Below are 20,038 nucleotides of genomic sequence, written 5' to 3' on the forward strand. Positions count from 1 at the left end.
CCCCACCCCCCCAATCTTCCCAGCATCCTTTAGCATTTAGTAGAACAGATTTCCACTTACAAGGGAAGTGAGAACTGGAGAGCATCCATTGATTTTGTTTGCTCAGCAGCCCTCTCTCTCAACTTCAGCAACTAGAAGAACCCTGGTTTTTCTTGGGAAAGCATCTCTCTCCACTCTCAGACCAACCAGCGTCTGGCTCCACCCTAGAGTCCAAGGGGAGCATACTACACCTAGCCCACCACTGGCCACAGTAGTTCAAGGGTGGGCATGTGATCCAAGCTGGTGAATGAGACATCTGGAACCTTTGCTGGAGCAACTGGGGAAGAGAATAAAGCCAACACAGAAGAAAGCAGAGCCAAGAGACATTGTCTGGGCCTTCAGATCCAGCTGTGACTGCAGCCAAACTTTTCCTAGGATTTTTCAGAGAGGTGAGCCATTATATTTCCTTCTTGATTTAAGCCAGTGTTAAGTTGATTTCTGTTACTTGCTACTAAAAGAGTTGTGACTGATTTAGAAATTTAGACAACATGTTTAAGTTGACAGCTAATCAATGACAGAGAGGAGACCAGAGACCAGAATTAGGTTAATGTTTTTGATCCAGTGCTCTTAGACTAAGTATAACAGTATGGGGGAAGATTATGAAATATAGTGAGGCCAGCCTGATGGGGCCTGCCTTAAAGACATGCTGGGGAAATTAGATGAGGAATAGGGAGCCTCTGAAGGTCTTTGGCTAACTTGAAAGAGACATTTAAAGAATATAATGGGTACTGGCAGTGTTCTGTTCTTAATGCAGGGAATGGTTATGGCTCCCCACATATATTCACTCTAAATTATGCATGTTTTGCATGTTCTTCTGAATAAATACATAATATGATGTATACTTCCAAACAATGAAAAGGAAAATAAATGATGTGGAGGTCTGCAGAATGGGATGGGAAAGAGAGACTCTGGATTTAGAGATGTGGGAAGGAAGCTGATGCCCAGGTGGAGCCTTAGGGCGAAGAAGGTTTGAAGTAGAGCAGGGAGAATAGGAATGGAGGGGGATGGAGAAGTAAGAGGTGCATCCTGGGTGAATGAGGGCATGACAAAAGTATAAGCCCAAGTACTGGTAATGGTGACAGGGTAGTTGAGAGAGAAGAACCTGGCTGGGGGTCTTAAAGGATGTGTGTGGTTATGTTTTGAATTTGTTCAGGTGGAAATGTCCAAGCTACAGATCTGTAGTATCATTTGGTTGGAATAGAAGCCACTTAGAGCTAGCTTAAATGAGGAACTTGAACATCAAAGACAAGGCTCCCCTGTCTGTGTCTCAGGAGCAGGTGGCCTTTCCTCTGCTCTTCTCTGCATCTGTAGAGTAGGGTCTTCTGCTTCCTTGAAGAGAGGGCATACTTGGCAGAAGCTGGAGTGCTTTGGAAAACCCTAGGGAGGTAAGGCCACTGTAAAAAGCTGCTAAATGAGCCTGACCAGGTGGTGGCACAATGGATAGAGCGTCAGCCTGGGACGCAGAGGATCTAGGTTCAAAATCCTGAGGTTGTGTGCTTGAGTGTGGGATACCCACCGTGAGTGTGGGCTCAGCATCTTGAGCTTAGGGTTACCGGCTTTAGTGGGATCATAGACATGACCCCATGGTCGCTGTCTTGAGCCCAAAGTCTCTGGCTTGAGCAAGGGTCACTCTGCTGGAGACCCCTGGTCAAGGCACATATGAGAAAGCAGTCAATGAACAACTAAAGTGCTGCAAAGAATTGATGCTTCTCTATTGATGTCACCCTAGTAAAATTAATAAAAAATAAATTAAAAAAAAGAATTGATGCTTCTCATCTCTCTCCCTTCCTGTCTGTCTGTTTCTCTTGCAAAACAAACAAATAAATGAACCCTGCCAAATGAAGGGCCAGCTGGAAAGACTGTCAAAAATGTCTAGAAGTAACTGACTTAGTAATCCTGGTGTGGGCAAGCTGTCAGGTCTGTGTTCAAGAAAAGCAAGAGAAAAGACATACTGATTTTTAGTCTGGGAAGGGGAAGCAGCAAGGTCAAGATCTGAGAGAGACAATGTTGATGTGGACGAAGGCCCAAGAAGGCCTTGTGGCTAGTGATATTCTCTGCAGGACTCCTCCTTTCTGCCCTCCTTCACCTAGGGTACACCTCTTACCTCTCCATCCCCCTCTATTCCTAGTTTTCTCGCTCTCCCACCCCACCCCTGTCTCTACGCCTCCCACTGCCATATGGCCTTCCTTCCTTCACTCCAAACTCCTTAAAAGTTGCCCTGCTCCCTTGCTCACCTCCTCTGCATTCTTCCACCGTCAGCACCAGGCCTGCCCTCCTGGCACCCCTTTAAAACATACTAACAAGGACTCCAAGGGCTTTCTGGTTTCTATATCCAGGCAACAGATACGCTCCAGTTCTAGTCTTGTTTCATTCATTTATTGTTCATTCATTTATCTTTTCAAAGAATATTTGTTAGATGCCAAGGACCTGCCCAGTACTGGGGATATGATACAGAGCAAGATCAATTAGGCAGAGGTTTTCTATGGAGATAGTGTGTATTTTTTCCTTCCAGGATACCGCACACACTCATGCATGCATATAAGCACACATGCAGACAAGCACACATGCATGCATATAAGCAAACACATGCACACAGAGAAACACAGACAGGCACATGTGCTAGCTTTTCTGTTTACATCCTCTCCAAAGCCTCTGACTTGGGACCCAGCTGCCAGGGATGCAATTTATGTGGGACACAGACAAATAGGAAGGAAGTTAGGCCAGTAGGCTAAGGAAGAGGGTCAGACAGCCTGAGGGGGCACCCCAGGATGTGCACATCAGTCACCTAGTCACTCTGAATGGCAGGCACCCCCCAGAGAAAGGCACAGGCCGGAATCCCTGTGCCACTTCAGGCAGTGCATGAGGCAAGGCCCTTCCTGGGGGCCAAAGAGGAACCCCGAGACCTGCTTCCAGCCTGTTTGGAGGCAAGCAGTCCAGGGCTGTGCCTGCTACATTGTATTCCTTTACTGAATCCTAGCCTTGCTCCTGGAGTATGAAGTCCTAGAACTGCCCCCCTCGAGAAAGGAGTCTCTGAGCAGAGTCCTGTGTTCTGGGCAGGACTCTGACTTTGTATCAATTCAAGGAGCCCACCACTTAGGGCTGGATACCCAAGGGCTCTCGTGATGGATTTCTTTTCTTTTTTTTTTTCACCTAGGGAATTATGTGAAGTAAATGAGGAATAAGAAGGAAAAAGAAGAGGAGAGAAATAAAAAAGAAAGAGTAGGAAAGGAAGAAAGAAGTAGAGAAGGAAATTATTGTTTAAAATATATAGACCTGATCATAGTATTTCTCTGCTTAAAAGCTTTTAATAACTTCCCATGGCTTATGAGATAACCACACCCCCTTTTCACTCTTCTCCCCCTCTTGCCACACCCTTCCAGTCACATGGGGGTTCTGGGGCCTGCTAGGATGTGTTCACACAGATCTTGTGGGAAATTGCCTCAGGGGGGTTACAGCAACTGGAACAGAGAGAGTACCATAATGGGCCCATCATAAGGAGCATAGAGAGCTACATAGGGGAGTTTTAGTCCTAGGGGTTTTAGTGACTATAGAACCATGGGAAAATCATAGCCTCTAACCCTCCTTTTCTTCACCTGATCAGGGGTCAAGGAAAATAATCCCCACCCTGCCTGCTTCGCTGGGTTACTGTGAAGCTCAGGTGAGATAAAGAACCTAGAAACCCTTTGTGAATTATCAAGTACTGAACAAATAAGGGATTGTTCCTACTACCCTATCAAAGTCATTATACAGAAAATTATACTGGGAAGTGTCAGAGGCCTGCCCCTTTCATCTCTCAACGCTCTTCTTTCTAATAACCCTTCCTGCCATTATAATACCTTAAGCTTTTCAAAGTACTTTTATATATAAAGTGTCATTTCTTCTGACACCATCTCTGTGCCGTGCCTGGGTAGAGCTGCCCCTTGCTGGGCATATAAGGGCACAGGCTCAGGGGATGAAGTCACCAGGAGGCCCACTGTCACGGGGCACACTGTGGCTGAGCCAGGCCTGAGCTCAGGTTTCCTGACTCCAGCCCAGTGCGTCCTCCCAGCTCCTGGAGTCACTCTGCTCCCAGCACGTACCAGCTGTTATTCTCTTTAGATTCTAAACCTTCAGAGGGTACAGACAGGATCTTCATAGAGGATTAACTTCTCCATCAGTTAACATGACCTTCAGGTGGAGCTATTTCAGAGGACACTTAAGCCTTTGCCGTGAGACAGGCTTGATTTTGAAAACTTACTTGCCAGGGCTGCGGGAGATTGCCCAGGCTCCTTTGTCACTCCTCTATGACAGTGGTCAACCAACAGGCCACAGGTGCAAAGTTTGGATCATTTTGGAATCCTTCCTCCAGATGGGAGTCCAACCACAAAGTAAGCACTCCCCAACTTCATCTGCTTGCTCACTCAAAACTTCTGAGTATTATCCATGTCTAGCCACTGGGTCAGGGCAAAGCAGAAGAATTCATACATGTCACTGACTTGCAGCTGCTCACAGCTGGAGAAATAGCACCACATGGGAAAATTCAGCAAAGAGGATGGAGTGAGCACCCTCTTTGGCGGGGACACAATGACCCCTAGGATGAAAGAGACTGTGAGCTCAGAAAGGCAGAGCTCTCTGGGAACTGGAAGGCTCCGAGGAAGCTTCCTGGCTGAGGACACCCGAGTTCCTCTTCCCAAGTCCGTCTCTGTGTCAGACTAAAACATTCTTGCTGTTGGTGAATCACACCAGGAAACCACCCCTGCAACATTCCGGAATGCAGAAGCCAGGACCTTGGTCTGACTGCTGATTGGTGGTGATGAGTCAGGGGAAAGAGCACCAGACGAACAGTCTGGAGATGCAGGGCTCTGTGCCTTGATCTACACATGAGCCAGATGAGGCAGAGATTCAGATGCTCTTTCTATCAAAGTCATTAAATGCCTGCGTGGCCAGAGTCTGGCCTCAGCCTAAGATTTTTAGCTGTAGGTACCTCCTCTCAAGTAGGTGATGATGGTGAGCATTCCAAAGTGGAGGCTGGGCAGGTAGTGGGTGACAACATCTGGAATTCAAGAAAGAAAGCAAAGCTAGAATGCTTGTGGGTCACATTGGCAATTGCCACCCACCCCACTCACCCTCCATTTTCTTTTCCCAAGTCCCAGAATGGTTGTATGAGACTGAGACAAGTAATAGGAATTGTTTCCACAGTGTTTATAACAGTCAAAATAGAAACAGAGATGGCCTACATGTGAAAGATCTGAACTAAATCATGATTTAAAATAAATTATAAAGTCATTCAAAACAACAAAGTTTGTAGAAAACAATAGAGAATATCTTTGTGACTTTTGGGTAGGGGAAGAATTTTTTAAGCAGAACACAAAAAGTGCCAATCAAAGAAAACGACTGATAAATGTGTCTACATTAAAATTAAGGAATCTTGATTATAAAAAGGAATCATGAAAACCATGAAACATCAAGCCACAGAGAAGAGGCTTGCAACACATGTAAGCAGTAAGAGAATCAAAACCAAAATACAAAAGAACTCTTATAAAACCATAAGAAAAATGTAGGCAAACTGTAAGAAAAGGTGCAGGGGACTTGAAGGGGCAGTTCTCAAAAGATGGACATTAAAATGCTAATAAGGTCATCAACTTTATTTGTCATCAGGGAAATCCAAATTAAAACCACAATGAGATACCAAATATCCATAACTAAGAATGCCAATATGAAGTGTTGGTTCCCATGTGAAGCAATGGAACTCTCATACTCTGCTGGCAGTGCAAAGTGTTACACTCACTGTGGAAAACAGTTTGATGTCATCACCCAAAGCTGAAGATATGTATTCCCTATGACCCAGAACTTCCAGCCCTAGGTAAAAATGCAGCAGAAGGTGTGTGATGTGCATAGAAGACATGAGAAAGAATGCCAACAGCAGCATAACTTGTATTAATCCCAAACTGGAAGCAATCCAAATATCCATCAAAAGTAGATAATAGGATTTTGCCAGGTAGCTCAGTTGGTAGAATGTCATCCTAAAACACCAAGGTTGTGGGATCAATTCCCAGTCAGGCCACATACAACTATCAACCAATGAATGTATAAATAAGTGGAGCAACAAATCAATGTTTCTCTCTCTCTCCTTCCATCTCTCTCCAAAATCAACTTTGAAAAAATAAGAGTAGCTGATAGGTGGTATAGTCATGCAACAAAATAGTATATAGTAGTAACACTACACACAGTAGACACAACAACATTAATGAATCTCTCAAAGAAAAGAAACCAGAAAAAAGCCACATACAAAAGAATATACACTGGAAGAGTTTATGTAAAGGTCAAAAGTGTTCAGAACAAAACTATTATTCTGTTAAAGAACAAAGAAACCACCAAGGAGTGGGGGAGAAGAGGGGGGGAGGGGAGGGGCACAAAGAAAACCAGATAGGTGACGGAGACAATTTGACTTTGGGTGATGGATATGCAACATAATCAAATGTCAAAATAACCTGGAGATGTTTTCTCTGAACATATATACCCTGATTTATCTATGTCACCCCATTAAAATTAATAATAATAATAAAAAGTCACACACACACACAAAAGAACAAAGAAAGCAAATGAGTGATTATCATAAAAGCCAGGCTAGTGGTTACCTTAGAGAGGAAGGAGAGAATGGCAACTGTAGAGGGTCCTGCAGGGGACTTCAGGGATCCTAGCAATGTCCTTTTATTTGGTCTGGGTAGTTGGTACAAGGATGTTGTTTTATGATAATTCTTTGACGTGGTATATATTTATATAATGCAACTTCCTGAGTGTCTGTTTCATTCTACTGAACTATGTGAAATTGCCGATATTTAACTATTTTTAACCTACAAAAGGGCAATTTCATATGGTTCAATCTAATATTTCACAGTAAAAATAATTTACATTAAGTTAAGCAGCCATTCAAAATGATGATTGTGAAGACTATTGACAACTTCATTCACTCATTTATTCATCAAACAAATGTTTCCTAGAGGCCTATGATGAACCAGTCATACCTCCAGGCACTGGGACACAGAAGAAAATTCTGTCATGGTGCTTGCATGCTAATGGCAAGATAATCCATAAACAGATAAAGAAACATCTAGAATGTGATATTGTGGCAAGTGCTATGAATAAAGAAAGCAGATTAAAGATAGTAAGAGTAAGAGAGCAATGAAGAGATATTTTAGGAAGTGTGGTAAAGAAAAAAAAAAAAAAGGCTTCGCTGAGGAGATGACGTTTGAAAACCCAGCTAAGTGAAGTGAGGGAAAGTAACCATGTGCACCTATGGGAGAAAAAGCTGCAGGCCGAGGAAAGAGCAAGTGCACAGGCCCTGTGACTGGAATGCGCCTGGCAGGACTACAGAACAAGGAGGCCAGTGTTATTGGATCAGAGTGAGGGGAGGAGAGAGTATGAAAACATGAAATGGGAGAAGTAACCAGGGACCCGATCCGTAGAAGGCCTGTGCGTCCTGGTGAAGGACTTTGGGTTTCATTCTGAGAGTGATGAGAGGGCATTGGAAGGTTGAGAGCAGCAAGCAGTATGATTTGATTTATAGTTTAGAAAGAAGATCCTGGTTGTTCTGTGGAGGAGGGAGAGTAGGAGGGTGGAAGTAGGGATTCCCATTAGAATGCTACTGTGGTGACCAGGCGAGAGGAAAAAGTGGCAGTGGTGGCAGCACACAGTGATTTGGAGTCGGGATTGATTGATTTTTCTAGGCAGAACCCAGTTTGGATTTGTTGACAGACCGCAGGTGGAATAAGAGGAAATGGAGTCGATAATGTGTATTTTTAAAAATTAAAATACCCAATTCTATATATAGTATAAAGCTCTTCAAAATGTGTTCATTCCTGACCAGTAGTGGCACAGTGGATAGAGTATCAACCTGGGACACTGAGGTCCTAAGTTTGAAACATCAAGGTCACAGGCTTGAGCGCAAGTTCACCAGCTTGAGCATGAGCTCTCTCGCTTGAGTGTGAGATTATAGACACGATCCCCTGATAGCTGGCTTGAGCCCAAGGTCACTGGCTTGAGCAAGAGCTTACTGGCTCGATTTGAGCCCCACTCCCATCAAGACATGTATGAGAAGCAATCAATGAACAACTAAAGTGCTTCAACTACAAGTTGATGCTTATCTCTCTCCCTTCCTGCCTCTCTCTTTCTGTCTCTCTAAATACACACACACACACACACACACACACACACACACACACACTCACATGCTCATGTTTTTAAATTACTTTTGTAATGAGAAACTTCAGCATAGCAAATAGAAGACATCCAGTTGGGGAGACAGAATATTTTCATAGATAGATATGATAACACCATTTAAAAAAAAAAAGCAGATGCTAATTGTCAAAGGAGACAAAAAGGGGAAGAGACCTCTGAGACTGGGAGAGGCAGGAAAGTGTTGAAAGGAGGTGGAGTTAGTCCAGCTAGAGGACAGATTGAGAGCTATACCAGTATAAGGTGGTGGAAAGAACACAGGCTTTGGAATTGGAGAAATTAAGCTCAAGTCTCAGCACTGCCATCTACCACCTGGGTTAATGTAAAGGTTAAATAAAACATCTGTACCAAACTATTAGGTGCTCAATAAAGCTACCAAGGACAGTGCATTTTTAATATTCAGGTTCTTCTATTGTTTTAGGGAAGGAGATTGGGAGTTGACATAAATCCTATTCACCAGAAATTACAGCAAAGAACAGGGGAAATAGCTGATGGGAACAGAGGAGCTATTAGTAATCTAGACTTGGACACAACTGGAGGTCTCTTGAGTTAATGTCACAGTGATTGAGAGCCCAGAAGCTTGGATCGCATCCTGTGATTCTGTCACATGCTCATGTCTCCCTCTGCTGGCAGAACTTTGTTTCACAGGGTAAACCTAATTCCTGAATTATTGAAGAGCTATCTTCTTGGTATAATCTCACCCTGTTAGTGGGAACATACTGAAAGAAGAGGCTGGTGTAGAAATCCCGTGGGGCATGACCTGTGATGGCGCAGTGGGTAAAGCATCAAGCTGGAATGCTGAGGTCGCTGGTTTGAATCCCTGAGCTTTCCCAATCAAGACATATACAGGAAGCAACTATTATAAATAGATGCTTCCTGCTTCTCTCCTCTTTCTCACTCTCCCTCTCTTTCTCTCTCTCCCCTCTCTCTAAAAATCAATAAATAAAAATTTAAAAATAAAATAAAAAACATTAAAAAAAAAAGAAGAAGAAATCCCCTGGGAAAAAGTAACTGTCATTGTCAATGGAAGAATAAGGAAGGAAGCTTCTTCCACCTACCAAGCCATAAATGGGTCTGGACTCCAATTTAACTGTCATTCATACTAGGACTGAGAAGCAACTCTCCCACCATTTCCACGGTACACTCTCCCAGTGACACAGGGTAAAGACCCCCATGGTTGCAGGTTTGGAATCTAAAGATTTACTATGCCATTTCGTGGCTGGGTTCCCTTCCTTAGTTGTTTAATTTAATCTGAAGCATGGAGTCCTCTTTATAATATGGAAATATTTAATATTTTCCCCTTTCCTGGGGTTCATGTGAGAACCAAGTGAACAATATATATGATAATACTCAATTAATTGTAAACCATTCTACAAATATAAGAGTTTATTACTTCTTTATTTTGCCTACCTATTTCTTGCCCTGAAGGTCTTGGAACATTTATTCATTTGCTTGGTTACCAATATTGATTACCTAACGAATATTTGGTACTATGCTAGCTATGGTGAAATGAGGCACAATGACAAAAACCACATCTCCTGTCTTCAATGGGGTGTATATTATGGTGAGACATACAATCACAGTATAAGTCGGACTACAATGAGTACTCTAAGACTAATTAGACAATCAGCAATAGGATCATGAAGAAAGGAAAAATTAGAAGGTAGACTTGGGGGAGACAAAGAAAGATTTCCAGAAGAGGTGATATTCATAAAGGGCTTTTATTTATTTCATTTATTTATTTTTAAAAAAGTTATCAAGTACATATTATGCTCTAGGAATTAGACTAATCATTGTGGGTATAAATCTGAATGAAGCAGACATATTATGACTTCAAAGAACAACAGAGGAGGTAGGTAAATAATCATTTAATTATAATTGTGCTAACTTCTATGAAAGAAGTATAAGGAACAATGAGAACATATTGCAAAGAGACATAAACTAGAAGGGAAAGTCACGAAAGGTACCCTTGGGAAGTGACATGCAAGCTGAATGCTGAAGGATGAAGAGCAGGTATCTAGGCAGGTATCTAGGCAAAAATGGTGATGATAAATGTTCTCCACAGCACAAACAGAATGTGTAAGGGTCCTGTGGTTGGAAGTTGAAAGGAAACTGAAGAAAGTCATTGTAATGACAGCCTGGAGAACAAGGTGGAGAGTGGCATGAGATGTGACAAGAGATAAGGGCAGGTCCCAGATGGTGTAGGGCCTTGGGGGCTGCATTAATCATTTGGACTTTTCCTTAAGAATGGTGAGAAGCATTGAAAGATTTTAAGCAGGGGGTGATATGATCAGTCATGTGTTATCAAAAGCTTACTTTATAGAGAATTGATGGGTGGATATGAGAGCACACCTAGAAAGACCAGATTGGAGGCTATTGTGGGGTGACAAGCCAGAGAAGAAAATGGGTTGGGTCATGATATTGGCCATGGGAGTGGAGAAGTTGATAGATCTGAGAAATATTTAGGAAGTTGAATTGATAGGACTTAGTATTTCAATGGGTATATTGAGCTTGGGGAAAAAGTTATTTACAGAGCTAAGGACCATTCCTAGAAGACCAGGTTTGGATGGGAGGATGATGAATTCAGTTGAACAAGTAGAATTTCACATGCATGGGAGCTATCCAAGTGCCTATGTCCATTAGAGAATTGGATATATAATTTTGAACTCAAAGAAGCAGTCTGAACAAATCTAGGAATCATTTAGACAATAATTGAAGCCATAAGCTGTAGTGATCACCAGAGTGCGGCATTGAAAGAAAAAGAGGGCTTAGGAACTAGCCTTAGTGAACTCCAACATTTCATATTGCAGTTGAGTGAGATCAACTGGTTAACAAGAACTCTTAGGAGCTGTAGGAAGAAAACCAGAAAAGTGCAGGCTCATGGAAAACATGGGCAATGAGTTGTGAGTTTGATAAAGAATGAAGTGAATTATGTCAAATGCTCCTATTGAAAGGGGCCCACTAGCATTGGCCATGGAGTTCACTGACGTCCTTGGTAAGGTAATGGAGCCATAGAAGTAGAAGCTATTTAAGATCGAGTTGTAGAATTAATAGAAGATGAAGCTCTGTAGACAGGGACAAAGTTAGAAGGACATTTCCATCCAGGGAGCAGCATGAGCAAAAAGATATGGAGACATGAAAAACTACAATGTGTTTGGAGGACTGTAAGCAAACTAGAATGGCTGGAGACTTGAGTGTGTAAGAGGGTGTGGAAAGAAGAATGGCGGAAGACAATGCTGAAAAGGGAGACAAAGAATGTGAACTACCTGAATGTAAAGAACAAAAAGAAGGAAAACTACAATTTTTTTAATGTCTTCTATGCCCTGAGAGTTTTCACCTACATTATCTCACTTTACCCTCATGTAAACCCTGTGAGTCAGATAACTATTCTTATCCTCACTTTTCCCACTGAGAAAACAGCTGTTCAGAAGTTTAATAGTTTGCTCAGGGGCACACATCTTTTATCAATGGCAATCCAGTGTCCATCCGGGACACTGGGAGGACGTGAGCAAGTGCCCTGCCAGGTAGTGACATCGGGTGGGGAGAATAGGGCTGGGGTCCATTTTATTCAGAACTGTAGAGTCAGGTGGAGTAGCCAAAGCAGAGAAATGGTAGTCCAGAAACCAAAGCCAAATGCAGCAAGAAAATATTCGAGAGCCAAGTCATCCATCCAGAAGTCAGATTGCCAGAGTCAAGAGAGGTGAGTCTACAAAGCCAAAACCCCACCCAGTAATTGGTCCAAAAGCCAAGTTAAACACAAATAGTCAAGCTTGATCAAAGAAAGAGAGGGCTGAGGAAGGCCAAGAAGTTACAGAAGTGGGCCAGCCACCAGCTAAGCCTCAAGCTTCCAGTTGAGCTGGCATTGAGATCCTAGGGATTTGAAGATGGGGAAGAAGTAAGGAGATAGGTTCTGTCAAGTTGAAGAACTAAACAGGCCCTCTAGAGAATAACTTGATTGAAAATGTTGTGTGAACAGATTCTTCTGGTGCCTCTATTAAGAATGGCCTCGAGGTTTCAGATAACAGCACCTCTGGATCTTATGGAGGGTAAGGACAGCTGGGGCCCAGTCCACAGATTCAGCTCCCCTCTTCAGGGTGGAACATGGATATGAAATTGGCTTGGTCCTTGGACTTGAGAAATTATACTTGATTTGTATCCTAGAGGAAAAAATATAAAAACCCCCAAAGAGGAACACTAAGCATAGACCTGGCCTATCGAGGATGCTAAAGGAAGCAGGAACTATTAGGCAATCCAAGGACACATTATCAGGTATCCAAGGAGCATTATTAAGGGCTTGCTTAAAATTCAGTCTTCTCATTGGTGCAATATTTTATGATTCATTGTTTCATTTGAGCCTCACAACCACTTCCAGAAGTAGATATTATTTCTTGCCCCTTTCCAATATTTTAAAACAAATAAGGAATTAAGTCTGGGGCAAGGAGACTGCCCAGAGTCACACAGTTGGATGGAGATCAGAACTGGAAGTAGGACTTGACCTGCGGGAGCGCAGTGGTTAAAGCGTTGGTTGCCTGTTCGAAACCCTGGGATCAAGGCACATATGGGAGTTGATGCTTCCTGCTCCTCCCCTGTTCTCTCTCTCTCTCTCTTTCTAATAAAAATGGGGAGAAAAAAAATCTAAAAAAAAAAAAAAAAAAAAGAAGAAGTGGAATCCAAGTTTTGTTTTATGCAAATTTTGTGACTTTTTCTACTATGGAAAAGACATTGGTCAGGGAATGTTTCTTGAAGGAGGTGCTTGAACTGCTTCAGTGGTGGAGTACCAAGTATAGAAGGAGGACAGGGTCCTCTGGGCAAAGACACAAAGAGGCAACACAGCACAGCCAGTTATGGAAACGACATATGGTTCCTAGAATATGAGCTCCTTGAGGACAAGAAGGTCCAGCTCCTCGAAAGGGGCCTGAGACTTAGCAAGCGTTGTTTGAAGGAATGAATGTCTGGGACATAGACTCCCCATAGAGTAGCTGGAGGTGAAGCTACACGAACAGCGCGAGTCAGAAGATGGAGAGCCTTTTTTTTACAATAGAGAAAGCTGGTGCAGGAGGGGGTGCATGTGCGGAAAGGAGGTGAGGAGAAATCAGGATGGAAGGTGGTTGCAGTAGAAAGAAGAGAAAGGCAGAAGTAAACCAGGATAAGGAGAGGAAAGGATTAGGAATTAGGGTACCGGAGACACACTGAAGGGGAGGGGTGACATGTACCTGTCTTGACAGAAAGGTAGGAGCATTGGAGAGACGGAGGATGGTGGCTGTGGAAGGAACAAGTATGGGTAGTGGATCACCCCCTTAACCCCACCAGGTAGGCTAAAACCTCAGCAGTCACTCCGGGGTTTGCATGCCAGAGAGGGAGGGGCCTCCCACACTAAAGAAGGCAACCGCAACCTGCCAGATCCGGGTTAACAAAGGCGGGACTACAACTCCCAGCATGCTCAGTCCCAGTGGGGTGACCGCGGGCGGTAGCTGTGCTGCACCCGCCCCGTGGGCGCAGGACCTGAGTCGGCACTGGAGTCTGTCATTCCGGAGGGGTCCGCGGGGTGCGGGTCGGCGATGCACTGCTGTTCCCAGCGCACTGGTGGTGCGGGGCTCACGTCTCCCGCCGCGTGGCCCCGCCCCTTGCCCCACCCCAGCTGGGCGGCTTAGCTGGGGCCGCAGCGCAGCGGCAACATCACTCTCGCTGCCGCTGCTCCGCCCCATCCCCTTCTGTTTTTCTCTCATTCTCCGGTGGCGGCGGGGAAGGCGGAGGCAGAAACGGCAGCAGCAGCGCTGACTGCAATGAATGATCCTCCAGCTGGGGGAGAGGACTCCAGGTGAGCCTCTGCCCTCAGGAGGGTCGAAACCCCGGGCCGCCCAGGACCTGCAGCCCCGGTCATGGATCCCTAGAAGAGGAGGAGGAGGCGGAGAAGACCGCTCTGCCGCCCACCCCCATCCCATTTTCCTCTTCTTTTATCTCATTGTTGCCGTAGCTGTTTACGGCTGGGCTCCTCTGCCCCAGCATGGGGCAGGCTCTGGGCACTGCCGTTCGGCCGGCACGGCTCCCGCGGCTGCCCGGGGATTCTGCATAATTCTCCCTGCCCTAGCGGGTGCAGCGAGGACCAGAGAGCGGAGGAGGCCCGGACTGCAGCAGCGGCGGGGCCACCTCCCAGCATCCCCACCCTAGGAGGCTGCATGAGGATTGAACAGCGGCGCTTGGAGGCTGGGCTGGCCCCGCTGATTCCTACCTAAGGAGGACCGCAGGACCGCCCAGTCTACGGAGGGGGCCATAGGGCAGGAAGGACAGGAGCAAGATGGCCAGTAAAACCAAAGCCAGTGAGGCCCTAAAAGTGGTGGCCCGGTGCCGCCCCCTCAGCCGGAAGGAGGACGCTGCTGGTCACGAGCAAATACTGACCATGGACGTGAAACTGGGCCAGGTGACCCTGCGGAACCCCCGTGCTGCCCTGGGTGAGCTGCCCAAGACGTTCACCTTTGATGCCGTGTATGATGCCAGCTCCAAGCAGGCAGACTTGTATGATGAAACTGTGAGGCCCTTGGTAGACTCGGTGCTTCAGGGTTTCAATGGCACAGTATTTGCCTATGGCCAGACAGGCACTGGCAAGACCTACACCATGCAAGGGACCTGGGTGGAGCCGGAGCTGCGTGGGGTCATCCCTAATGCCTTTGAGCACATCTTCACCCACATCTCACGCTCTCAGAACCAGCAGTACCTGGTCCGGGCCTCCTACCTGGAGATCTACCAGGAGGAGATTCGAGACCTGCTCTCCAAGGAGCCTGGCAAGAGGCTGGAGCTGAAGGAGAACCCAGAGACAGGTGTCTACATCAAGGATCTCTCCTCTTTTGTTACCAAGAATGTCAAGGAGATCGAGCATGTGATGAACCTGGGGAACCAGACCCGGGCAGTGGGCAGCACACACATGAATGAGGTCAGCTCCCGCTCCCACGCCATCTTCGTTATCACTGTGGAGTGCAGTGAGCGTGGCTCAGATGGCCAGGACCACATCCGTGTGGGCAAGCTCAACCTAGTGGACCTGGCTGGTAGTGAGAGGCAGAATAAGGCTGGTCCCAACACAGCTGGAGGGGCTGCCACACAGTCCACAGGGAGTGGCAGTGGTGGAGGGAGTGGTGGTAGTGGAGAGAGGCCTAAGGAAGCCTCCAAAATCAACCTCTCGCTGTCTGCCCTGGGCAACGTGATCGCTGCTCTGGCAGGCAACAGGAGCACTCATATTCCCTACCGGGACTCCAAGCTGACCCGGCTGCTCCAGGACTCTCTCGGGGGGAATGCCAAGACCATTATGGTGGCCACACTGGGGCCAGCTTCTCACAGCTATGATGAAAGCCTCTCTACCCTGCGCTTTGCCAACCGGGCCAAAAACATTAAGAACAAGCCACGGGTGAATGAGGACCCTAAGGACACACTGCTGCGGGAATTCCAGGAGGAGATCGCTCGCCTGAAGGCCCAGCTGGAGAAGAAGGGGATGCTGGGGAAGCGGCTCCGGAGGAAGAGCAGCCGCAGGAAGAAGGCCATTTCAGCCCCAGCCGGGTACCCTGAGGGGCCAGTGATCGAGGCCTGGGTGGCTGAAGAAGAGGATGATAACAACAACAACCACCACCCGCCCCAGCCCATCCTGGAGTCGGCCTTGGACAAGAACATGGAGAATTACCTGGAGGAGCAGAAGGAGCGGCTGGAGGAGGAGAAGGCGGCCATCCAGGATGACCGCAGCCTGGTGAGCGAGGAGAAGCTGAAGCTACTGGAGGAGAAGGAGAAGATGCTGGAAGACCTGCGGCATGAGCAGCAGGCCACAGAGCTGCTCGCAGCCAAGTACAAGGTAAGGGAGGAAGCAGGGGCGTTCAGAGGTCCCCAGAGGGATCGGGCTGGTAGGCTCTTCTTTGTGGGGGTGTAAGCTGTCCTGAAGCAAAGTGTCCTTTCCCAGCACTGTATACTGCCTCCTGCCACATGCCCCCCTGGAAAAATCAGGCAATTCCAGGCTAGCCTCCCAGGAGCACCCAAGAGGCTAGCTGGACACACACACACACACACACACACACACACACACACACACACGCACACGGCAAAGCAGGCAGGCAGTTTCTCAAGCCAATGAGTTTCAGCTGCTCTGACCTGCTACATGTCAGTCTCTGCTGGTGGCCCCTGTTGTCGGTCAGGTCCATAGGAATGCCAGGTAGGCCCTCAGCCTCAGTTTGTTGTGAGTTCACACTCTGGGATAGCCTCCTCACCTGTGACCTCTTCCCTCTGCAGCACCTTCAGACCTTACTCTGTTTAACAATATCTGGCATTTGGATAGCACTTCACAGTTTATAAAATACCCCATGTACATGACCTCATTTGATGCTTACAGTAGCTGTCTGTGGAACTGGTTCTTAAATCCCCATTTTACAGGTGAGGAACTGAGGCTCAGAGAAGCGATATGACCAAGGTATCATCATCCTACGAAGTGGTGGAGCCGAGCGGGAACCCTTGGGCCTCATATTCTTTTAGGTGGCAGTATGAATGGATTCTGCTCCCTGTGAATGAGGTCCACTGGACCCATGCGGTCCCATCACATGGTATCATTTAGAAGGAGATTTGGAGGATCACGCAGAGGGTGGAGAGAACACTGGGCTCTACACTGGAGACCTGGAGTCTGGGCCTAGCTATTGTACAGCTCATTGAGACACCTTGTATAAGTGCCTTCCTCTTTGCCTCATGCCTCAGTTTCTCTGTTTGTAAAACACAGGGTGGGCCTGGGTGATTTCTGAGGCTCTTCCAACCTGATAATCTGTATTAATCTGAGAAGCAAACCAACTGGCCTCAAACCAAGGCCTTGTCCCGGTAAGAGCCAATTCCCCATTGCCCTGGGAGCTACCAGGCCTCAGTGTCCATGAGGAGCTATTCCCCCCCCCCCCCCGTCGGAGCTTCTAGGCCTTAGGTCGGGGCTAAGCTACAGGACCCTACCTGGCCAGTCACAGTCCTGCTAAATTTTAGTGCTGCAGATGCCATAACTCAATGTTCCTGGCATTTGGGGGGTCCCTGGAGCCCTCAACACTGGAGCTTGGAGGAAGGACACAGGGACCCATGAGCTGGTCACTTCCTGGGGAGGGCAAAGCATTGCTTTCTTGTTCCTTCTCAGGAGGGTAGGTTAGGAGCAGGAAAGCCCAGCCTGGAAAAGGAGAGCTATAGCCCTGGAAGGGTGACAGATGAGCCGGATGCCATTGTCTGGGTAATGGGGATATGCTGGGGCTCCAAGGGCTCTACCCTTGCACATTTAGTATTTAATTCATCTCTATGAGCTCAGCAAGGGTTATGCTGAGTTGCTCCCTCAAAGAAAGGATCAGGGGCCTGGCACATTTGGCGCCATCCTGGGAGAAGCAGGATGTTAAAGGGAGGACAGTTAGACTCGGCTCTCCCTGGGAGGAAGGGAATCCAGGCAGCCTGGTACTTTCCACTGGGAAATTTTACATGGGCAGTCTGTCATTGGTTTCACTACCAAGAGCACCCCCTCTGCCACACCCCTTGCTCCCCTTCCCACCTCCCAGCCCCTATCTTTAAGGCTGGGAGGCAGCTGAGGCCCAGAGAGTACAGAAGCACACTTCAGTCCTGAGGAAATGAGGAGAGGGGATGGAGCAAAGATTCAAGGGGTTTCTCCCACTGATGGTGACTGACTGGCTCCCTCAATAAGATTCTTGGGTCTAAGGCAATGTGGGGCACAGGTAATAGGACAGTCAAGAGAGCAGGATGGCTGATGCCAGAATTCTAGCAGCAGAGCCAGAGCCCTCAGCACCCCATCTTAGGCTGCAGGAGCCTTGGAAAACCGAGTCCGGGAAGGACTTGCCCAGGGCCACATGGGCGATTTCAGGAGAGCCCTGTATTTGGCCCAGCCTCTTTCCGTTGTGTCACAGTCCTGATGTAACTTACACTACTTGATAATCAGAGGAATTCATTTTTATATAACACTTTGACACCTTCATCTCTTATAATGCTCCCAGAGACCCCAACAGATGAGTATTATTTCCATTTGACAGTTAATGGAAACCGAGGCCAGGGAGATTGAGTGATAGTTTGGTGATTCCAGGCTGTTAAGAGGTGGAGCCAGACAGGATCTCAGGTTTTCTGATTTCCCCAGATCTGTGTTCTTTCTAAGTCATCACGGAACCCTCTGTGTTTGCTTACTATGTGGCTCAGGGCAAAAGCTTTTGCCTCTCTAGGCCTCCAGTTTCCATTCGCCTAATGAGGGGAAGTCTGACATAGCTCTCGGGGGAGTGGGTGAAATGGTCATTGTGTGCCAGGCTTTCAGATATAAGCAAAGGGGGAGGGGAGCCTGGGAAATTCCAAGAGGGGAATGATACCATATCCTGTGACTTCTCTTCAGGCCCAGCCCAGGACAGACAGCAGCAAGCAAGCCGACTTGGAGCCGAGGCAGAGGATCTCTTTATAGCCCCTATGTTGGATATTTCTATGGAGGAAACAATTTAAGGGCTCTTGAGGGATCCACAGGGTAAAGAGGGGAGGAACACATTAGAGATAATCCCAGGCCTGCCTATTTCACAGGGTTGCACTAAAGACTAAATGAGATCATTACTGTGAGGGCATTTGAAATATGTTGAAAGCACCAAATAAATGGAGGGCATTAGTAGCCATGGGTGGCTTCTGTCTGCCAAGCAGGGGTCCAGTGATCTCCAGTACTGACATCTTTGTTGTTAGCTTAACTCCTTCCTTCCTCTGCTGTCCCCGCTGCCTTGCCAGAACCCTGCAGCCCTGGAAGCAGAGCCAGGAAAGAAAAGAGTGAGGAGACCAGAGGAGAGACCAGGTCAGAAGGCGAGAGCTTGGGTCCCTCCTGGAAATGGGTTGAGCTTTTGCTCCCCATCTACAACACACTCTGCTTCTCACTTTCTGAGTGACGGCATCAACTCCCCTTCTCGCCTCCCCCATTCCCTTCTTCCAGTTCACACTACCCTCTGGGGGCAGCTAAGTGGTAGCTGATGCGACCCAGTGCCCTCATTCACTCTCTGACTCATCTAACTGTCTGTCTCGCCTGCTTTTCCTGCCTGCCACCTCCGGGCTCCCTGTTCCCTTTGTTCTCCCCTCACTGTGTACATCCACCATGCCTGTCTCCTTAGAATCCCCTTTCATCTCTCCTTTCATGTTTACCGTGGGCCTGAGGGGAGGGGGTGTTAGGGTGTGCAAATGAGTGAGGGTTTATGATTCTGATCAGTGCCCCATTTACCATCAGTCGTTAGCCATCAGTGCTTATGTATATATATACCAAGGAGCTGGATAGCCTACTAGGCCTGTGAGGGAGAGGAGTAGGTAAAGTCCCAGACAGACCCATAGTGAGGTTGGCTCTGCATAATGAGAACTCAAATGTTTTCGTGCACAGTGCACATACACACTGACGACTGGTGAATGCATGCAGATTGGTTGGGAGAAAGCCTACTTTACTTAAATTAACTGTGCAAGAACATTTTTAAAAATGACTTAATTTTAAACTTTCTTTTGTGAGGGATTGGACTAGATGATGTCTAATACTTTGATTCTAGGTACTTCAAGGGGAAGGAAGGTATTTGGGGGAGGCAAGGACTACAGATGATACAAAATGCAGGCTTGAACTGAAAAGAATGGAAGAGGTAGACACAACAACACTGCTTATTGATCCCCAAGTAAGGAGGTCTGGAGGCAGAAGAGCAGGGTGGGGTGTTGGCTGGAGCCCAGCTCTCTTTGTGGTGGGTATAGAAAAGAGACCCTGAAGCCCCAGAAGTCAGAAGGGTGAGGTCACTGCAGGGAC

General features: G+C 46.9%; 1 protein-coding gene across 1 annotated transcript in view; it reads left to right on the forward strand.

Moving 5' to 3' along the window:
* Positions 1-13,772: 13,772 nt before the first annotated feature.
* Positions 13,773-20,038, forward strand: part of KIF3C (kinesin family member 3C) — a 44,364-nt gene continuing 38,098 nt past the window's right edge. Inside the window, exon 1 of the mRNA XM_066378709.1 lies at positions 13,773-16,084. Coding sequence (XP_066234806.1) covers positions 14,549-16,084 — 1,536 coding nt within the window. The 5' untranslated portion in view covers positions 13,773-14,548. The remainder of the gene's footprint in view (positions 16,085-20,038) is intronic.

The sequence above is a fragment of the Saccopteryx leptura genome, chromosome 3, assembly GCF_036850995.1.
Source record: "Saccopteryx leptura isolate mSacLep1 chromosome 3, mSacLep1_pri_phased_curated, whole genome shotgun sequence".
NCBI classification, from domain to species: Eukaryota; Metazoa; Chordata; class Mammalia; order Chiroptera; family Emballonuridae; genus Saccopteryx; species Saccopteryx leptura.